At 43.9% G+C, this 22081-nt stretch overlaps 1 protein-coding gene across 1 annotated transcript in view; it reads right to left on the minus strand.

Moving 5' to 3' along the window:
• Positions 1-22081, minus strand: part of RBM26 (RNA binding motif protein 26) — a 492900-nt gene that overhangs the window by 444325 nt on the left and 26494 nt on the right. Inside the window, 2 exon segments of the mRNA XM_030200623.1 lie at positions 14738-14826; positions 15155-15291. Coding sequence (XP_030056483.1) covers positions 14738-14826; positions 15155-15291 — 226 coding nt within the window.

Consider the following 22081-nt stretch of genomic DNA (forward strand, 5'->3'; position numbering starts at 1 on the left):
GTTGGTGAGAGGTCATATGTGTGTGCTCGATGCAAAGAGCACACACAGTTTTTCCAGCACCTCAGCTTTGAATACCGTTTCTGGCACCGGTATCTCTCCCAAATCTTCCTCGGTGAAGACTGAAGCAAAGAATTAATTTAATCTCTCCACTATGGCTTTGCCTTCCCTGATTGCCCCTTTTACCCCTCTGTCATCTAGCAGTCCAACCAATTCTTTTGCCGGCTTCTTGCTTTTAATATACCTAAAAAAAGTTTTACTATGTGTTTTTGCCTCCAACGCAATCTTTTTTTCAAAGTCCCTCTTTGCTTTCCTTATCAACGCTTTGCATTTGACTTGACATTTCTTATGCAGTTTCTTATTATTTTCAGTCTGTTCCTTCTTCCATTTTTTGAAGGATTTTCTTTTAGCTGTAATAGCTTCCTTCACCTCACTTTTTAAACATGCCGGCTGTCATTTAGTCTTTCCTCCTCCTTTTTTTAATACACGGAATATATTTGGCTTGGGCTTCCAAGATGGTATTTTTGAACAGCATCCACGCCTGATGCAAATTTTTGACCTTCGCAGCTGTTCCTCTAAGATTTTTTTTCAATGTCCTCATTTTATCATAATCTCCTTTTTGAAAGTTAAACGCTAATGTATTGGATTTCCTGTGTATACTTACTCCAAAGCTAATATCAAATCTGATCATATTATCATCACTGTAATCAAGCAGCCCCATCACCATTACCTCCCACACCAGATCATGCGCTCCACTAAGGACTAGGTCTAGAAATTTTCCTTCTCTTGTCGGCTCCTGTACCAGCTGCTCCATAAAGCAGTCCTTTATTTTATCAAGAAAATTTACCTCCCTAGCATGCCTTGATGTTACATTTACCCAGTCAATATCGGGGTAATTGAGATCACCCATTATTATTGTGTTGCCCCGTTTGTTAGCATCCCTAATTTCGGATAACATTTCTACATCTATCTCTTCATTCTGGCCAAGTGGACAATAATACAACCTATCACTATCCTTTTCCCCTTTTCATATGGAATTTCAATCCATAGGGATTCCAAGATGTGCTTCGTGTCCTGCAGAACTTTTAGTCTATTCAATTCAAGGCCTTCTTTAACATACAATGCTACCCCCCTCCACCAATTTGATCAACCCTTTCACTGCAATATAATTTGTATCCTGGTGTGACAGTGTCCCACTGGTTATCCTCCTTCCACCAGGTCTCAGAGATGCCTATCTAATTTTTCATTTACTGCAATATATTCTAACGCTCCCATTTTATTTCTTAGGTTTCTGGCATTTGCATATAGACATTTCAAAGTATGTTTGTTCTTCCTATTTACATCTTGATCAGCAGTTGACAGTGATAAAGTGCAATCTTGAAAATCTGTCTGCTTTTTATTTAAAGACACCTGGAGGCACATTTTCAAAGCACTTAGCCTTCCAAAGTTCCATAGGTTTCTATGGAACTTTGGAAGGCTAAGTGCTTTGAAAATGAGCCCCCTGGTCTACTATACTCTCTATTGCAACCTCGCTATCGGGATGCCCTATCTTCCCTGTTTTGGTGATATCTTTGAAAGATACCTTATTCCAAACCATGCACTTTTGGGCAACTGTCGGCTTCTCCTGTTTCTACTTTAAAAGCTGCTCTATATTCTTTTAAATGCCGATGCCAGCAGCCTGGTCCCACCCTGGTTAAGGTGCAGCCCACCCTTCTGGAATATACTCCCCCTTCCCCAGAATGTTGTCCAGTTCCTAACAAATCTAAAAACCTCCTCCCTGCACCATCGCCTCATCCACGCATCCACATTGAGACCTCGGGAGCTTTGCCTGTCTCTACGGCCCTGCACGTGGAAAGGGGAGAATTTCTGACAATGCTACCCTGGAGGACCTGGATTTCAGCTTTCTACCTAGAAACTTCAAATTTAAATTTGGCTTCCAGAACCTCACTCCCATATTTTCTTATATTTATTACATTTGTATCCCACATTTTCCCACCTATTTGCAGCTCAATGTGGCTTACATAGTACCGTAAAGGCATTCGCCAAGTCCGGTAGAGGAACAAATACAATTAGATGTTAGGTTGGATTAGGGTAGTTAAGATTCAGGCACATTAGGGGTTGAAGATAGGAAGGGTACCAAGACAGCTGGCTCTTCCATAGCACTATCTAAAATCCTAAGTGACGTGTGAGGTCCGCCACCTACATACCAGGCAGGCAACTGGCCAGGCGATCCTCACGTCCATCAGCCATCCAGCTATCTACATTCCTAATAATCGAATCACCAACTACAACAGCCATCCTAACCCTTTCCTCCTGGGTAGAAGCTCCTGGAGACACATCCTCTGTGTGAGAGGATATTTCATCTCCTGGTGGGCTGGACCTGGCTACAGGATTTCTTCACCAGGGTGATGCTCTCTTTTTAGGAGGCCTCCATCCTCCAAGGCAGCACAGGGGCTGCCTGACTGGAAGTTGGACTTCTCTACAATGTTGTGCAGACCTCCTCTATGTACCTTTCTGTCTCCCTCAGCTCCTCCAAGTGTGATATTCTAGCCTCAAGAGAATGGACTTGCTCTCTGAGAACTAGGAACTCTGCATTGAGCACACACATATGACCTCTCACCAACTGGGAGATAATCATACATGTGACAGTGCAAAAGACCGGATAGCACCCCTCTTGCTGCTGGACTGCTGTCTGCATCTTAGTATTATAGAGTTGTTTAATTACAACTTCTTAAGGTATAGGGATATTATATGAATATAAAGAGCCTAAAGATTATATGGTATAATGTATAATTTATTTAGTGTATGCTTCCCAAAAACTAATTAAATGAAATTAAAACTAATGAAAATACTCTTGTTATCCTAATTAGAATAATGACAATAAATGAAGAGTTGTGCTAGGGGTGGATGGGAGCTGGGGAGGGGGGTGGTAATGAAGACAACTAGACCCTGCTGTGCCTTCTACAAGCTATCTGTTAATGCTGTGTCAGAAAGTTCAAGTTTTAAAACTATGGGGAATAGAGTATGGAAACTCTGCCTGCCTTGACTGAGGCACCAAAAACCTCTGGGGCATCAGGGGAACTAGATATAAATACCAGTGTAAAGAGCACCAACTACATCTTTTGAAGCCTTGGTGTCAATAGGAGGGTGTGGGTTTCAGGATGGGTTGGACCATCTCCATTCTCAGAACATACATATAACATGGTAGATGACAGCAAATAAAGACCTGTATGGCCCATCCAGTCTGCCCAAGGTAAACTCATTACATATGGCATGATACTTATACTTGTTCCTGATGCCACAGCCTCCCGCCAGGGAAATAAATGTTTAATCTGCTCCTGGAACTTGCTCATGAGCCACTCCTCAAGGGCAACCATCAACAAAGAAGGGCCCAGTCAGTTTGGTCACATCCTTTAGAGAGAGAAACCTGGGGTGTATCAGGGGCTGGGTCTCAGCTCCTCAGTGTCTGGCACACCCCCATCTGATGTCCAAGAGGGAGAGAGCGAGTTACCCTCAAGTCAAGGTGTTTCGAAGACAACAGTGATCTTGGTACCGTGCGTCAAAGGTGAGCAATGTCGATACTTCTTGGCCTTTGCCTAATGCACCACACTGGCATCCCTCAGCGCCCAGGACAAGGATGAATTCTTCCTGTTCTTCAGAACAGGAGGTAGGTATGTCGGACGCCCAATCCCAATGGTCTCTACTGAAGCTCGATGTCAAGCAGGTTGAAGATCCTTCAATGTCAATGCATCCCTCCTATCCAATGCACTCCAGAACCTTGGAGACCGATGCTCTAGTGCAGTACCAAGAGACTGCTGCTAGAAATATCCTTATGTGGGTCCTGCTTATATTCAGCTGGGACCCACATAAATGGGTTATGGGCCACCAGGAAAAGTTAAGGTAGACCTAGGGGACTTGGGAAGGGGCCTGTTATTCTTTTTTTTTTTTTTTTTTGGGGGGGGGGGGGGGGGTAGGGCAATGTTGCTCTTTGGAGTGGTAGAGAGGAAGGAGACCTATCGATCTTCGGGGTGTGGACTGGGTGGAAAATGCTGCTTCAAGGCATTACCTCATAGGCCAATATTCAGTGCTGACACCCACACAGCTAACTGGGCAGTGTTAGGACTGCTATTTATATGGTCCTCCATGCTCCGTTAGCTATGTGGGTGTCAGCACTGAATACTGCTACCAACAACGTAACTCACAGCTCCTCCCCAATTCTGCCCACTTTGAAGATAGCAAGTTAGTCAAAGGGATCCCACTCTTCCATGCTTTTTTTTTTTATAAACTTTATTTTAAATGCAAATACAGTATGCATATAGAATATATCAATAACACCTTTTACATCTTATCATCACCCCCCTCCCTTCCCCCCTCCCCCTTCCTTCTCCTAGAGGTCTCCTGTGCATGTTCTTCCATGCTTTTTGACATAACACATTGTCACTTGATTGTCCATCTGAATCAGTACTGACCAACCAAGAAGATGGTGCGCGTACCTGCAGAGTAAAATACTGGTCTTATCTCCAGATGATTGATATGGCCTTCCATATGCTGAAAGCTCAAATAGACTCCTCATATGATGCTAGAAGCATCTGTGGTATTGACACAATGAAACGCCTGAGACGCAAAGGGAAATCTCTTGAATAGGTTAGTTTCAGTAGTCCACTACTAAAGCATGACTTCAAGGCAAGCTGATGAATATATCATTCAAAATAAAGGTTGGGTAGTCCAATTCCGTTAAAATTTGAGGTCCTACTGAGGACTTCTCATTTTCAGATGAGAATGAGGGACTACATGCCCAGTATAATCATATAGCCTAAGATTTTCAAACAGGTTCTGCATATGATCTAAGTGGAACACCAATCTTCTTGAACAAACTGGATAAGGAGTCATGATCTTGAGGAAGAAAAAAAGATTTAAATTTGTCTCTAGAAGTGCCCTTATAAAGGAAATCTTCCTTTTTGGCATATTGATTTGCATACATTTAAAAGTGTTGTTTGCATAAGTGGAAGCTATGACTACAAGGCTCCTGGAGGGCAATTCTATAACTAGGTGCCCACATTTTTGCTCAACTTGAGAGTGTAAATGTAGAGAATACTAGCATTTTTATGGGAGACTAAGCGCTATTCTATAATAGCACATATAAGTAGCATAGCACATAAATGCAAGGGGGCATTTACATAAGTGAAGCAAGCTGATTTTTTATTTCCTTTTAGATTTGCTGTATATTTATGTTTTGTTTTTATTGTGTTACATGTTTTAGTCTCGAGGGTATTTTGTTTATTTTTTAACTTTTAAAAGTGTAAATTGTAAACTGCTTAGATGTCTTGGATAGGCAGGATATAAATTTGATAAATAAAATAAATAAATGGGTGAGGCTGCCAGTTACATGCACAACATACAAATTACTGTCAGTTTGACACGGCCCTCCTGCATTCACCCAGCCACACCATGTAGGCATGCTGATGTTGGGTTATGACAGTATTCTGTATCAGAATCCAGGCTCCCAGATGTCATTATAACATAGGCTCTCAACAAACAGAATTGGAGCACCTAAAAGGAGGTGCCCAGTTTTACAACTGCCGCCCCCACCCCCACTCAACACCCTGGGATCCGTAAAAAAAAATCTGAAAAGGTAGACCTTGTATTCATAATTGTTGGATTGCAGGACGAAGCTAAAGTACTTCCTCCAGTTGGGATAACCAGGTATTTGACTATAATCATCCTTTAGAACCAGGGAACACAGCTAGTCCCTCTTTAGTAGAGCAAGTTTGAGATCCCTGAAGTCCAGGATTGGATGCAGTCCTCTCAACTTTTTTGGGATGAGGAAATAACTGAACAGAAGCCTGAAGCCCAGAGTTTTTCTCTTGAAATGGTGAACGCTCTACTGCACTGGATTGGAGAAAAAGACCAACAAGAAAAAAAAAAGAGCATGGGGAATGCTACAGGTGAGATCATCTGAGAAGTATTTTCGCTAAAATGCTAAGCACTCAAGAACATGATATTTTGATACATCCCTTGAAACAGCTGCACCAACTGCCCCATAGGTAAGGTAGGATGTGCACTAGAGAAGCAACTTTTACTGCATATATGTACTAGTCAAAAAGAAGAGGGTTGTCTGGATTGAGCCTGAGCTGCCTATTACGGATGTATTCTCTCTTTCTGATAGGGCCTAAAATAAAACTGCTATCGAGTGTTGAGCTTTCCTTACAAAAGACAGGAAGCTTCTTTTTGGTAAAGAAAAACTTCTAATTTGTTTTTATATATCTACAGAACATAAACATTTGGAGATGAGCAGAGAGATGCTAAAGAGTAATCTTTCATGGGATTACCCATTTCTTAAAACTTTTTCACCAAAGCTTTTATCTACAGGACATCATCCAATTTAGTATGGACATCGTCCCTAAGTTCTGAAACCCATAACGAGGCAAGTCTTCCAACTGCAATGGCTGACAGAAGTTCAAGAAACAATGTCTAAGATATAATAAGCTGACCAAATGAGGGGAGCACAAAGCTCATCAGCTTCAGGATAAGATAGAATTGAACTTTGAAACATAAGAAGGTTGCTCAATATTCCCTGAACTTCTCCGAAGCAAGGTGTGCATACACTATGCCATGTATATTTGATGGGAAGCAATTCTTGCAGAGATAATGGTTCCTTGAAAGATCTTTCTTATGTAGACTAGAAGCCTGGGGTATTTCACTGGTGGAGTACTGAACAGTCCCCTACATAATTTTTTTTTTTAATCTTTCCGCACTACCAATTCAACCACCCTAAAAATATGTGACAGTTGATTTTCAAAAAATGGAACATTAACTATAAAGAAGCAATCTACACTTGTACTCAAAATAACTAAAAACACAGAAAATAAAGCCAAATGCAGACCATATGGCAGTGGCTCCCAAACATTTGCAGTTCATAGTGCGCTTAGTATCTAAGTAATTTTTCACAGTGCCCCCTAGGCCACACATTTCCTCTCAGGATTTCACCCATTCCCCCCCCCCCCCCCCCCCAAGCCATCAGACTCATGAAGTTCTACCTTTGCTGAGCAGCAAGAAACTCAGCGGCATGTTTCCGCCCAAAATCTGCCCTTTTTCTCTCTCCCCTTCCATTCATGGCCCGCCCTCTTCACTTAACACTCCATTGCGCCAGGTACAAAAAAAAATAGTTTCTGACCCACTAGGGACAGAAAAAGATATGCAAACCATTTAGATTAAAATACAGAAAGGTGATATCAAACCCCTTCCTCCTTTCCCCCTTCCATGCAGCATCTGTCCTCTTTTTTTCCCCCTACCATTCCAGCATCTGCCCTCTTTCTTTTCCCCTTCCATCAAGCATCTGCACCATCTCTCCTCCTCACTCCCTTCCAGCATCTGCCCCCGCTCCTCCCTACTTCCTACCAGCATCTGCCCCCTCTCCTCCCTACTTCCTTCCAGCATCTGCCCCCTCTCCTCCCTACTACCTTCCAGCATCTGCCCCCTCTCCTCCCTACTACCTTCCAGCATCTGCCCCCTCTCTCCTCTTCCATCCAGCATTTGGTCTCTCTCCCTTCCTCCCTTCCAACCAGCATCAGCCCTCTCTCCTCCCCACTTCCATCCAGCATCTGCCCTTTCTCTCCTCTGACAATACCACAGTCACTGCTGTTTCCCCACATTAGCAGCAGCAAAGGCAAAACAAAATACAGCCATCGCGAGTCCGCACTGTACAAACCCGCATCTGCCGGCTCTGCCACAGAACAAAACGTGATGTCAGAAGGGGCAGGACCAGCAGCCATAGATTTGGACAGTGCAGCACTGCACTGGTTGTATGTTGTTTTGGCACTGCTAGTCTGGAAAAGCAGAAGTGACTGGGAGATGGCAGCAGGAAGGAGATGGGACAGGACTTAAAATATACCATGGCTCCCCTGTGAGTCAACTGCAATGCCCTGGAATTGAGATAAATGAATTCCCCTAGGCATTAGTGTAGCATTACTACTACTACTACTACTATTTAGCATTTCTATAGCACTACAAGGCGTACGCAGCGCTGCACAAACATAGAAGAAAGACAGTCCCTGCTCAAAGAGCTTACAATCTAATAGACAAAAAAAAAAGTAAGCAAATCAAATCAGTTAATGTGTACAGGAAGAAGGAGAGGAGGGTAGGTGGAGGCGAGTGGTTACAAGTGGTTATGAGTCAAAAGCAATGTTAAATAGCATTGAGCTGCTAAACCAGATTGCCATATACAGGACACAGACTATACAAGTCTGCCCAGCACTAGCCTTAGGTCTTCACAACCGGAGTAGCCATCTCCGCACCACTCGACATGTCAATATACATGCAGCCATTTAAGTTTTGGGGGGTTTTTTTGTACCATTCATTTTCTAATAGAGATCTACTGTGTTTATTCCATGTCTTTTAGAATTCTGTCACTGTTTTTGTCTCCACCACTTCCCTTGGGAGGGCATTCCAGGCATCAACCACCCTCTCCGTGAAAAAGAATTTCCTGACATTCCTCCTAAGTCTACAATTCAGCAACCTCAATTCATGTCCTCTAGTTTTACCATTTTCCCTTCTCTGAAAAAGATTTGTTTCGGTATTAATAACTTTTAAGTATTTAAGCATCCGTTTTATATGACCCTTGTCCCTCCTCTCCTCTAGAGTAACAATATTTAGGACTTCCAGTCACTTCTCGTACACCTTTTGGCGCAAGCGCCAAAACATTTTTGTTGACTTCCTCTGGAAGCTTCAAGTCTTTTTACATCCTTAGCAAGATACAACCTCCAAAACTGAACACAATTCTCCCAGTGGGGCCTCACCAATAACCTATACAGGAGAATCAACACCACCTTTCTTCTGCAGGCTATACCTCTCTATACAGCCTAGTATGCTTCTGGATATGGCCACCGCTTTGTCACACTGTTTTGTTGCCTTCAGATCCTACAACACTATCATCCCCAAGATCCCTCTCCCTGTCTGTGCATATCAGCTTCTTACCTTCTAGCACAAATGACTTCCTTGGATTTCTACTCCCTAAGAGCATCACTCTGCAGTGCACTTCTTCCTATTACCTTTTAGCTGCCAAACATTAGATCGTTCTTCTAACTTTTGCAGATCCTTTTTCATGTTTTGTTTTTTTTTGTTACATTTGTACCCCGCGCTTTCCCACTCATGGCAGGCTCAATGCGGCTTACATGGGGCAATAGAGGGTTAAGTGACTTGCCCAGAGTCACAAGGAGCTGCCTGTGCCGGGAATCGAACTCAGTTCCTCAGGACCAAAGTCCACCACCCTAACCACTAGGCCACTCCTCCACTCCCTCCAGGGTATCCACTTTGTTACAAATATTGGCATCATCTGCAAAAAGGCAAACCTTACCATCTAACTGTTCAACAATGTATTTCACAAATATATTGAAGAAAATCAGCCCCATTACCAATTCTTGAAGAACTCCACTACTCACCTTTCCTTCCGCCGAGTTAATTCTATTAACCACAACCCTCTGGCGTCTGTGCGTCAACCAGTTTCTAATCCAGTTCACCACTTTGGGTCCTAACTTCAACCTGTCAAGTTCATTCAAGACCCTCCGCGCTATACTGTATGCCACAACTTTAATTTCTGTATTTAGTCATCGAGGACCTGAAGAGGATGCAGAGACTTTCTCTGCACCAGCATCATGATGGAACTTTTGAAAAGATAACCTTTTGGGCATCAGAATGGCACTATGATTATGGACATCTGCACTTACAGATCAGATTTAAATTATGCACTTTGAAATACTGCTCCTGCTCAAACCAGTGCAGCAGGACTGAGATCATGTACATAAGTATGCATAAATATATAAGCATTGCTATATTGGAAATGAATGAAGGTCCAGTACCTGGCAAGATCCCAAAAGAGTAAATGGGACAAAACCAACATGGATTTAGCCAAGGGAAATCTTGCCTCACCAATCTTCTGCATTTCTTTGAAAGAGTGAATCAACACGCGGATAAAGGTGAGCTGGTTGACACTGTATATCTGGATTTTCAGAAGGCATCTGACAAAGTACCCCATGATTGACTCCTGAGTCAATGGGATAGGAGGTAGTCTCCTATTGTGGAGTATGAACTTGCTAAAAGATAGAAAAAGAGAGTTAAATTGTCAATATTCCCAATGGAGAATAGTAAATAGTGGAGTCCCCAGAGATCTGTGCTGGGACTGCTGCTTTTTGAAATATTTACAAACTAGTAAAAAAGGCCCGTTTCTTAATGCAATGAAACGGGCGCTAGGAATGTAATGAGTTCCTGCCATTAATGTTTCAACGGTTGTATTCTGAATAAAATTGTTGTTTACATGTGTAAGATTTCTTTATATACAACTAGTAAAAAAGGCCCGTTTCTGACACAAATGAAACGGGCGCTAGCAAGGTTTTCCTTGGAGTGTGTATGTTTGGGAGAGTGTATGTGAGAGTGAGTGTTTGAGAGTCAGAGTGAAAGTGTGAGTGTGTGAGAGAGAGAGTGACTCTGGGTGTGAGTGTGTTTGTGAGAGAGTGTGTGTGAGAATGAGAGTGTGTGCAAGTGTGTATGTGAGACACAGTGTGAGAGAGAGTGTGTGTGTGTGGGCAAGAGACAGAGTGTGTGTGAGACACAGATTCTCTGTGAGAGTGAGTGTATGACACCAAGCGAGTGTGTGAGTGACTGTGTGGCACATAGAGAGTGAATGTGATACTGTGTGAGACAGAGTGTGTGAGAGTGAGAATCAGAAAGACATTGTATATGAGAGAGACAGTGTGAGCCGTGCCCTCCCAATCCATGGCCATCTGTCCCCTGCCCCCTCCATTCATCCTTTTCCAGCAATTCCCCTCTGTCCCTGAGCCCTGCCCTCCCAATCCATGGCCATCCATGTTTGTCTGTCACCTGCCCCCTCCATTCATCCCTATCCAGTATTTCCCCTCTCTGCCTGAGGCCTGCCCTGCAATCCATATCCATCCATGCCCATCTGTCCCCGCCATTCATCCCTATGCAGCAATTCCCCCTCTCCCTGAGTCCTGCCATTCCAATCCATGCCCATCCATGCTCCTCTGTCACCTGGCCCCTCCATTTTTCCCTATCCAGCATTTCCCCTCTCTGCCTGAGGCCTGCTCTGCAATCCATATCCATCCATGCCCATCTGTCCCCTCCATTCATCCCTATCCAGCAATTCCCCTCTCCCTGAGTCCTGCCCTTCCAATCCATGCCCATCCATGCTCATCTGTCACCTGGCCCCTCCATTTTTCCCTATCCAGCATTTTCCCTCTCTGCCTGAGGCCTGCTCTGCAATCCATATCCATCCATGCCCATCTGTCCCCTCCATTCATCCCTATCCAGCAATTCCCCTCTCCCTGAGTCCTGCCCTTCCAATCCATGCCCATCCATGCTCATCTGTCACCTGGCCCCTCCATTTTTCCCTATCCAGCATTTTCCCTCTCTGCCTGAGGCCTGCTCTGCAATCCATATCCATCCATGCCCATCTGTCCCCGCCATTCATCCCTATGCAGCAATTCCCCCTCTCCCTGAGTCCTGCCATTCCAATCCATGCCCATCCATGCTCCTCTGTCACCTGGCCCCTCCATTTTTCCCTATCCAGCATTTCCCCTCTCTGCCTGAGGCCTGCTCTGCAATCCATATCCATCCATGCCCATCTGTCCCCTCCATTCATCCCTATCCAGCAATTCCCCTCTCCCTGAGTCCTGCTCTTCCAATCCATGCCCATCCATGCTCATCTGTCACCTGGCCCCTCCATTTTTCCCTATCCAGCATTTTCCCTCTCTGCCTGAGGCCTGCTCTGCAATCCATATCCATCCATGCCCATCTGTCCCCTCCATTCATCCCTATCCAGCAATTCCCCTCTCCCTGAGTCCTGCCCTTCCAATCCATGCCCATCCATGCTCCTCTGTCACCTGGCCCCTCCATTTTTCCCTATCCAGCATTTCCCCTCTCTGCCTGAGGCCTGCTCTGCAATCCATATCCATCCATGCCCATCTGTCCCCTCCATTCATCCCTATCCAGCAATTCCCCTCTCCCTGAGTCCTGCCCTTCCAATCCATGCCCATCCATGCTCATCTGTCACCTGGCCCCTCCATTTTTCCCTATCCAGCAATTTCCCTCTCTCCCTGAGTCCTGCCCTCCCAATCCATGCCCATCCATGCTCCTCTGTCCCCTGCCCCCTCCATTCATCCATTTCCAGTAATTCCCCTCTCTCCCTGTGCCCTGCCCTCCTAATCCATACCCATCCATGCTCCTCTGTCCCCTGCCGCCTCCATTCATCCTTTTCCAGCAAGTCCCCTCTCGCCCTTCCATGACCCCCCCCTCGCATCCATGCTACTCTCTCTCCCATGTCCCAGCCTGGCCCACCCTCTTCTCCCCCCCCCCCTTCGCATCCATGCCCCCCCTTCGCATCCATGCATCCCTTTTTTTTTTTTTTTATTCTTTTTAACTTTACCTCCGTGGCGGTTCGTGCAGCGAAGCGTCAGGGAAGGAGGCGGCGCTCCCGACGTCTAGCTTTCCCTTCGCTGTGTTCCGCCTTCACCTTCGCTGTGTTCCGCCTTGTTTTGAAGGCGGAACACAGCGAAGGGAAGGCTAGACGTCGGGAGCGCCGCCTCCTTCCCTGACGCTTCGCTTCCGTATTTGTTTGTTTAGGCGCGAGGGCGGGGCAGAGACGGCTGGATGGCTTCACACCACGAACGCCACGAACTCCACGAACCCCACGAACCCCACGAACCAGGGAGTGACGTCAGATGGCTTCAGAACGTTGTCCTCATTAGAACGTTCACGGTGCGTTTTATTATATTAGATATTTTTTGTGTAAACTGTGTTACAATGTGGTAAAAGTTTTCCTTGTTAGAGATTCAATCCACTCCACTTCCCTCCTCCAAGTTCCGTTCTGTCTGATTGGTTCTTCGTTCCTGTGATGTCACGTTTGTTTGCTTGGCAACTATGCAGCGTTCCATTTCCTCGACGTGAAGGCGGGGACAATGAGAGCCAATGAAACGCTGAACTACAGACTTACGAACCCTACACTGCCACAGTGCCACAGAGTCAGCTTCAGAATGTTGGAGGTGCTTTTTATTATATAGGATGATCTGGAAACAGGACTAATGAGCGAGGTGATCAAATCTGCTGACAACACAAAGTTATTCAAAGATGTTAAATCACAAGAGGATTGTGAAAAATTGCAAGAGGACCTTACGAGACTGGAAGACTGGGCAGCCAATTGACAGATGACATTTAATTGTAAAAAAGTGCATCTTGTATTTGGGGTTAGCTTTGAAGCTTGTTAAGAAGCTTCAGTTGATCCAAAACACCTCGGCCAGATTAACATTCAAACTTAGAAAGTTTACCTCAATTTCAAGTCACCATCTGACACTACTATATAATAACTCTTACAATCATTAAACCTTTTCCAAATATTCCACTAGTTTAGAAAGAATAATAAAATAAAATCGTGTGATAACAGTGACATATATTGTTAGACATATTAACAGATTTCAAATGTTGAATTTTAGAGTTTAAGCACAAGTTAACTATTATAGTGTATTTTTTTCTGGTTTGGCGTTAGCCTTTCCAGTCTTTTGTAAGCCACCTTGAGCCTGCATTCTGTGGGAAAAGGTGGGGTATAAGTGCTCTAAATAAATAAATAAATAGGAAGCAGTACACATAGCAACCAATAGCAAACTGCACGGTTCAGTTATTAGGTATCACCATATACTACAACCATTAAGAAAGCTACATGGTTCAGATTAAAATTTACTGCTATTTATTTCTAAACTGCTGTCATACCCAGAATTAGACAGATATATTTAAGACACACAATCCGTACCACAGAGCTTACGGTTTAGTCAAGACAACCACACATGAACAATCAAGAGATTCTACTACTACTACAACTAATCATTTCTATAGCGCTACTAGACATTCTAAGAAAATATATTATAGAGAAGTAGATAAGATGTAAAAGCAACCTCAAAAGGGTAAGTTTTTGGTCTGGATTTGAATATGGTCAGATAGGAAGCACTACAGACAGATTCAGGAAATCTGTTCCAGACAAATGACACAGCAAGGCTGAAAGAGCAGAGAATATGGAATACACATTTAAATTATTAAAAGCCAGCTGGATAGGAACAGAGTAGGGAAGGGGTGAGAATATGGAATATGAATTATTTCCAACGCGTGTGTGTGACCTGCTAGGGGTGTGGCAGCAATGAGGAGAGAAGCATGCAAAGCATGCCTAATTATTTTCCACTGTTCTGCACATGCATGTGTATATGTGCATCTGTGCTGGCTCTGTGTTTATTTCTGACCAGAAGAGGAGAGAGGAGCTGCTTCCTAACCCCTACTTTTCAATGTATCAATGTTTCTATGCTGGAATTGCCTCTCCCATAAAAATGCATAGGATCACTTTTGAGGGTAATTAAATTTCTCTGGAAACCCCAATCCAATCTGGCCCATTTTCAAACTTGATGAATATTTTCCCATTTTCCCAAACATCAAATTTGATTACAATCCATTATTTTCAGAGTTGTTTTGCCCCCAGATGGATAAATCAGGCATTTTTGATCCCTTATATATGATTTCCTTACAACATTCCATTGGATTGAAGAGAACAGCCATGGATGCCCATGTAAAATTGTGAAGATTCCCAGCACTAAAATTTCCACAATTCCAGAAGTCACACAGCTTTATAAAAAAATACATCACTATTTTTATATAAATTAAGTGGAATCTAACTTGACTACTTCTACATTACCTGTTTTCTCTGTACCGAGAGCTAGACTGTGGAGGACTGTGATTCAATCTTCTGGAAAACTTTTTTTCACGTTCCTCCTCCTTAGTTACCTTCAACAAGAGTGAAATTACAACATTTGGAATTAGCAGGAAAATAGTACATATAAAACTACTCTTTAAAGAGACACTGAAATTATGTCTAATTTAAAAGAGCAAGGCAGATAGTACAGTTCTCTAATTTATTTAGCCCTTCTAGTTCTATATCCTACTACATGGTTGAAAATCACCAATTGAAACCATTTAGTATTTTATAGCTTCAGGATGGGACATTAGTCCTCTGATTTTCAAGATCCTGCAAATCATTAGCTACTTGCTAATACTTACTGAAAAAACTAGAAGTGGTATTGATATTTTAATCAAAGATTAGTCAAATTCATACCTCTTCCTTTTTTATTTCTTTCTCTTGTTGTTGAAGGAAGTCTACCTTTAAACTTCCTGATGGTGGCAGCTCTGGCTGAGGTAAGTAGCTCTTTGTATTCACAGCATCAAAAAGTTTGTCTACAAAAGTCTGTGTCTCTAAAATTAAGGGAAACAAAAATGACTAAAAATATGACACTTTGAAAAACACAAAATATGTCAACTTCAACAGCCTATTAACTCAAACAGAAGCCATGGTGGTAGGATACTCCGCTCAAAGATAAACCAATCCAATCACAACAAGGTCTCTGAAATACATACTCCTGGTCTCTATTTATTCTCTTGGGTGGACAATAGGTGGTAGAACATTAGGAATAAGAGAGACTGAGATAAAGTCTGTGAACTAGGCCTTAGATCTAACCTCAGTCATCGCCAGGTCAAGTTTTCAGGATTTCTACAATGAATATGCAAGAGATCTAATTGCATACAATGGAGGCAGTGCATGCAAATTGATCTCATGAATATTCACTGGGGAAATCCTGAAAATCCAACCTCGAAGACTGTGCTTCGAAATCCCTGCCTTAGAAGAAAATATTAACTAACAGAAATGTTCCAGACATCAAGTAAACAACTAATATGTGCCAGGAGGAGATGCATGATAAAATGCATTCTTCACATACATGTACAAGCCCTGCACAACAGCAGCAAATCCTAAGCCCATGATAGGGTCAGGCCACTGTCTTTAAGGTCTAGATCAATCATGAAATGCCAGCAAGGCTGCATCTAATTTCACCAGGCAAATTACAAGACTGTGCCTATAGACACAAAAACACTATATAGATAAGGGATTTCCTTCATACCAGACAATTGAAGGAGATCACCACCCTCCAGCAAAGGGAACAGAAGGACGTGCCATTAAGGGAAAGACCTCAGCCAAGAGAGGGCAAAGAGATCTCACACTTCGTCGTAGTAAGAGGCTTCCAATCAGAGAGGGGAGGAAGAAAGACATCTTTATTGGGAATAGATAAGTATAATCACTACAAGTTAAGCATGGACTGTACTGAATTATTTTATTGTTCTGAAGTTCAAGATTATTTCAAGTAATACAAGCTAGGGAGTATTTATCACTGAGTGAAATAGACATTTATCTATCTATTCCAAGTGTGCATGAGTCATAACATCAATGGTGCGCATACTTTTCCTACTTTATCCCTACAAACTAAATTCAACTTACTAAGGGGCCCTTCCACTAAAGCTTACCACGTGCGAACAGAATTTGTGTGTGTTGAATGCTAAAAAGCCCATGTTATACCTATGGGCTTCTTAGCATGTAGTGCATGCTAATTCTGCTACTGCATGCTAAGCTTTAGTAAAAGGGCCCCTAACTGCACTATTACTACTGTGATGACCTCAAAAATAATTTTCTATAACACTGCCATCCTTCCTCAGCTAATTCAGGATGACTATAAAGGTTTCAAGCACAGAAGAGCTCTCTTAATCACATTTCTTCTAAAACAGAAAAAAAATCTCTTTGCTAGCTAAGTATAAAAGACGTTTTAGCACTTGATGAAATAAAGCGAAGATACTTACCTGTAGCAGGTATTCTCCGAGGACAGCAGGCTGATTGTTCTCACGTGTGGGTCAACGTCCACATCGGCCCAGGAAACGGAACAAATTTTGAAGCAAAAATAAAAAGTTTTCTTGCCTAGAGTCTTCTGGTGTGTGAATCACACGCACCGCGCATGCGCAGACAACTTCACGCCCATCGCACGAGGTGCCCCTTAGTTAAATCAAAAAGCATAGAACAAACTAGTAACAACTCCAAAGGGGAGGAGGGCGGGTTTGTGAGAACAATCAGCCTGCTGTTCTCGGAGAATACCTGTTACAGGTAAGTATCTTCGTTTTCTCCGAGGACAAGCAGGCTGCTTGTTCTCACATGTGGGTTATCCCTAGCAACCAGGCTCACTCAAAACAATGAACATTGATCAATTGGGCCTCAAAGCGGAGAGGACATAACATAGATTGACATGAAAATATAAAGAACTAACTGAGAGTGCAGCCTGGAACAGAACAAAAATGGGTTTAGTGGGGTGGAGTTGGATTCTAAACCCCAAACAGATTCTGCAGCACTGACTACCCAAACTGACTGTCGCGTCGGGTATCCTGCTGAAGGCAGTAGTGAGATGTGAATGTGTGGACTGATGACCACGTTGCAGCCTTGCAAATCTCTTCAATAGAGGCTGACTTTAAGTGAGCCCTCTAGAGACAGCCCAGCTTGGGCATAAGTGAAGGAAATGCAATCTGCTAGCCAATTGGTGATTGTGCGTTTTCCGATGGCGACTCCCCTACTGTTGGGATCGAAAGAAACAAACAACTGGGTGGACTGTCTGAAGGGCTTTGTCCGCTCCACGTAAAAGGCCAATGCTCTCTTGCAGTCCAAGGTATGCAAACGCCTTTCGCCAGGGCGGGTATGAGGACAGGGAAAGAATGTCGGCAAGACAATTGACTGGTTCAGGTGGAACTCAGACACCACCTTCGGAAAGAACTTAGGGTGCATGCGGAGGACTATTCTGTTGTAATGAAACTTGATATAAGGTGCATGCACTACCAAGGCCTGAAGCTCACTGACCCTACGAGCTGAAGTAGCAGCCACCAAGAAAACAGCCTTCCAGGTCAAGTACTTCAGATGGCAGGAACTCAGTGGCTCAAAACGAGCTTTCATCAGCTGGGTGAGAATGACGCTGAGATCCCAAGACACCGGTGGAGGTTTGACGTGGGGCTTTGACAAAAGCAAACCTATCATGAAGCGAACTAAAGGCTGTCCAGAGATAGGCTTACCCTCTATACGACGATGATAAGCACTAATCGCACTAACGTTAACTCTTAAAGAGTTGGTCTTCAGACCAGACTCTAACAAGTGTAAAAGGTATTCAAACAGGGTATGTGTAGGACAAGAAAGAGGATCTAGGGCCTTGCTGTCACACCAAACGGCAAACCTCCTCCATTTGAAAGAGTAACACCTCTTCATGGAATCGTTCCTGGAAGCAAGCAAGACACGGGAGACACCCTCTGAAAGACCCCAAGGAAGCAAATTCTAAGCTCTCAACATCCAGGCCGTGAGAGCCAGAGACTGGAGGTTGGGATGCACAAACGACCTCTTGTTCTGGGTGATGAGGGTTGGAAAACACTCCAATTTCCACGGTTCCTCGGAGGACAACTCCAGAAGAAGAGGGAACCAAATCTGACGTGGTAAGTAAGGCGAAATCGGGATCATGGTGCCACGGTCTTGAGTTTCAACAAAGTCTTTCCCACCAGAGGTATGGGAGGATACGCATACAGAAGGCCTGTTCCCCAATGTAGAAGAAAGGCACGTGACGCTAGTCTACCGTGGGCCTGAAGCCTGGAACAGAACTGAGTGACCTTGTGATTGATTTGAGTGCCAAAAAGAACCGAAGGGGTGCCCCATGCTCAGAAGATCTTTCGGGCAACAGCCATACTCAGCGACCACTCGTGAGGTTGCATTACCCTGCTCAGTCTGTCAGCCAGACTGCTGTTTAAGTCCGCCAGATAAGTGGCTTGCATAAACATGCCGTGACGGCACGCCCAAAGCCACATCTGGACGGCCTCCTGAAATAGAGGGCGAGATCCGGTGCCTCCCTGCTTCTTCCTGTAGCACATCGCAACTTGATTGTCTGTTTGAATTAAGATAATTTTGTTGGACAGCCGATCTCTGAAGGCCTTTAAAGCGTTCCAGATCGCTCTGAGCCCCAGGATGTTGATCTGAAGACATATTTCCCGGGGGGGGGGGGGGGGGGCAGGCTCCCTGAGTGTGAAGACTATATACATGAGCCCTCCACCCCAGTAGAGATGCATCCATAGTCGACACCTTCTGCGGCTGTGGAATTTGGAATGGTCGCCCCATGGTCAAATTGGAACGGATTGTCCACCATTGAAGAGAATTCCGAAAATCAGTGGACAGCTGGATGGCATCTTCTAGATTCCCCGCAGCTTGATACCACTGGGAAGCTAGGGTCCACTGAGCAGATCTCATATGTAGACATGCCATGGGTGTAACATGAACTGTGGAGGCCACGTGCCACAAAAGTCTCAACATCTGCCAAGCTGTGATTTGATGAGACGCTCAAACCATGGACACCAGGGACAGAAGGTTGTCTGTCTGTGACTCGGGAAGGTAGGCCTGAACGTCCTTGTGTCCAGTAGTGCTCCAATGAACTCCAATTTCTGAACAGGAGTGAGATGGGATTTGGGGTAATTTATTACAAACCCTAGCAGTTCCAGCATCTGAATAGCCATCTACATGTACTCCAGAGCACTGTCCTCCGAGATGCTCTTCACCAGCCAATTGTTGAGATAAGGGAACACATGCACTCCCAGTCTGCGTAGCGACGCTGCAACTACTCCTAGGCATTTCGTGAACACCATGGGAGCTGATGCTAGGCCAAATTGCAGCACGCGGTACTGAAAGTACTGCATTCCCAGCCGAAATCGAAGAAATTTCCTGTAACTGGAAGTATTGGGATGTGTGTGTAAGCTTCCTTTAAGTCCAGAGAGCATAGCCAGTCGTTTTTTCTGAATCTTGGGAAGAAAGGTGCCCAGGGAAACCATCCTGAATTTTTCTTTAACTAGGAATTTGTTCAGTGCCCTTAGGTCTAGGATGGGACACATCCCCTGTTTTCTTTTGCAGAAGGAAGTACCTGGAATAGAACCCCAGCCCTTCTTCCCCTGGTGGAATGGGTTCAACCGCATGAGCCTTAAGAAGGGTGGAGAGTTCCTCTGCAAGTACCTGCCTGTGCTGGGTGGGCAAATTGGAGGTCTGGATTCCAGATTGAGGGTGTATCCTAACCGGACTATTTGAAGAACCCATCAGCTGAAGGTTAAGAGAGGCACCTTTGGTGAAAACAACACCCACAGAAGGTGATCTCTCCACAGGAGAAACAGAAAGTCAAATGTACAACCAGTGGATCCAAAAGAGTCCTCTCACAAACGGTGTATCCCAAACAAGGTCTTTATTAGAATGAATAAAATGACCCTTTGGTGAAAAAACATCAACCCCCCCCCCCCCCCCCCCAACTGGCAAATCATCTGGTACGGACACTTTTACTGAGGCTATGCTTTCCTGGAGCCAGTCAAAAGCCCGTTGCTTGCTTTTGCTGAGGAGCAGCAAGACCTTGGGTGCAAGCTGTTGACGGTAACGAGCATGCTGGGGCTGAGCCTGAGTAGGTTGGCGAGACACAGGAGTGTACCTACACCTGGAATAAGGAACACTCCACGGCCCACCAAAAAACCTCCTACATAAGTACATAAGTATTGCCATACTGGGAAAGACCAAAGGTCCATCAAGCCCAGCATCCTGTTTCCAACAGTGACCAATCCAGGTCACAAATACCTGGCAAGTTCCCAAAAATGTACAAAACATTTTATACTGCTTATCCAAGAAATAGTGGATTTTCCCCAAGTCCATTTAATAATGGTCTATGGACTTTTCCTTTAGGAAGCCATCCAAACCTATTTAAACTCCGCTAAGCTAACCGCCTTTACCACATTCTTTGGCAACGAATTCCAGAGTTTAATTACATGTTGAGTGAAGAAAAATTTTCTCCGATTCGTTTTAAATTTACTACATTGTAGCTTCATCACATGCCCCCTAGTCCTAATATATTTGGAAAGCGTAAGCAGACGCTTCACATCTACCCATTCAACTCCACTCATTATTTTATAGACCTCTATCATATCTCCCTTCAGCCGCCTTTTCTCTAAGCTGGAGCCCTAGCCGCTTTAGCCTTTCCTCATAGGGAAATCGTCCCATCCCCTTTATCATTTTCGTCACCCTTCTCTGTACCTTTTCTAATTCCACTATATCTTTTTTGAGATACAGCGACCAGAACTGAACACAATATTCAAGATGCGGTCACACAATGGTGCAATACAAAGGTATTATAACATCCTCATTTTTGTTTTCCATTCCTTTCCTAATAATACCTTTCATTCTATTTGGTTTCTTAACCACAGCAGCACACTGAGCAGAAGGTTTCAACGTATCATGAACGACACCTAGATCCCTTTCTTGGTCCGTGACTCCCAACGTGGAACCTTGCATGACGTAGCTATAATTCGGGCTCCTCTTTCCCACATGCATCACTTTACACTTGCTCACATTAAACGTCATCTGTCATTTAGATGCCCAGTCTCCCATTCTCGTAAGGTCCTCTTGTAATTTTTCATAATCCTCCCACGATTTAACAACTTTGAATTACTTTGTGTCATCAGCAAATTTAATTACCTCACTAGTTACTCCCATCTCTAAGTCATTTATAAACATGTTAAAAAGCAGCAGTCCCAGCACAGACCCCTGGGGAACCCCACTAACTACCCTTCTCTATTGAGAATATTGACCATTTAACCCTACTCTCTGTTTTCTATATTTTAACCAGTTTTTAATCCACAATAGAACCCTACCTCCTATCCCATGACTCTCCAATTTCCTCTGGAGTCTTTCATGAGATACTTTGTTAAACGCCTTCTAAAAATCCAAATACACAATATCAACCTGCTCACCTTTATCCACGCTTGTTCACCCCTTCAAAAGTAGTAGATTGGTGAGGCAAGATTTCCCTTCACTAAATCCAGGTTGACTTTGTCTCATTAATCCATGCTTTTGAATATGCTCTGTAATTTTGAACTTAATAGACTCTACCATTTTGCCCGGCACCAACGTCAGACTCACCAGTCTATAATTTCCTGGATCTTCTCTGGAACCTTTTTTAAAAATTGGCGTTACATTGGCCACCCTCCAATCTTCCAGTACCACACTCAATTTTAAGGATAAATTACATATTTCTAACAATAGCTCTGCAAGCTCATTTTTCAGTTCTATCAGTACTCTGGGATGAATACCATCCGGTCCAGGAGATTTGCTACTCTTCAGTTT

This window comes from Microcaecilia unicolor, chromosome 4 (assembly GCF_901765095.1).
Source record: "Microcaecilia unicolor chromosome 4, aMicUni1.1, whole genome shotgun sequence".
NCBI lineage: Eukaryota > Metazoa > Chordata > Amphibia > Gymnophiona > Siphonopidae > Microcaecilia > Microcaecilia unicolor.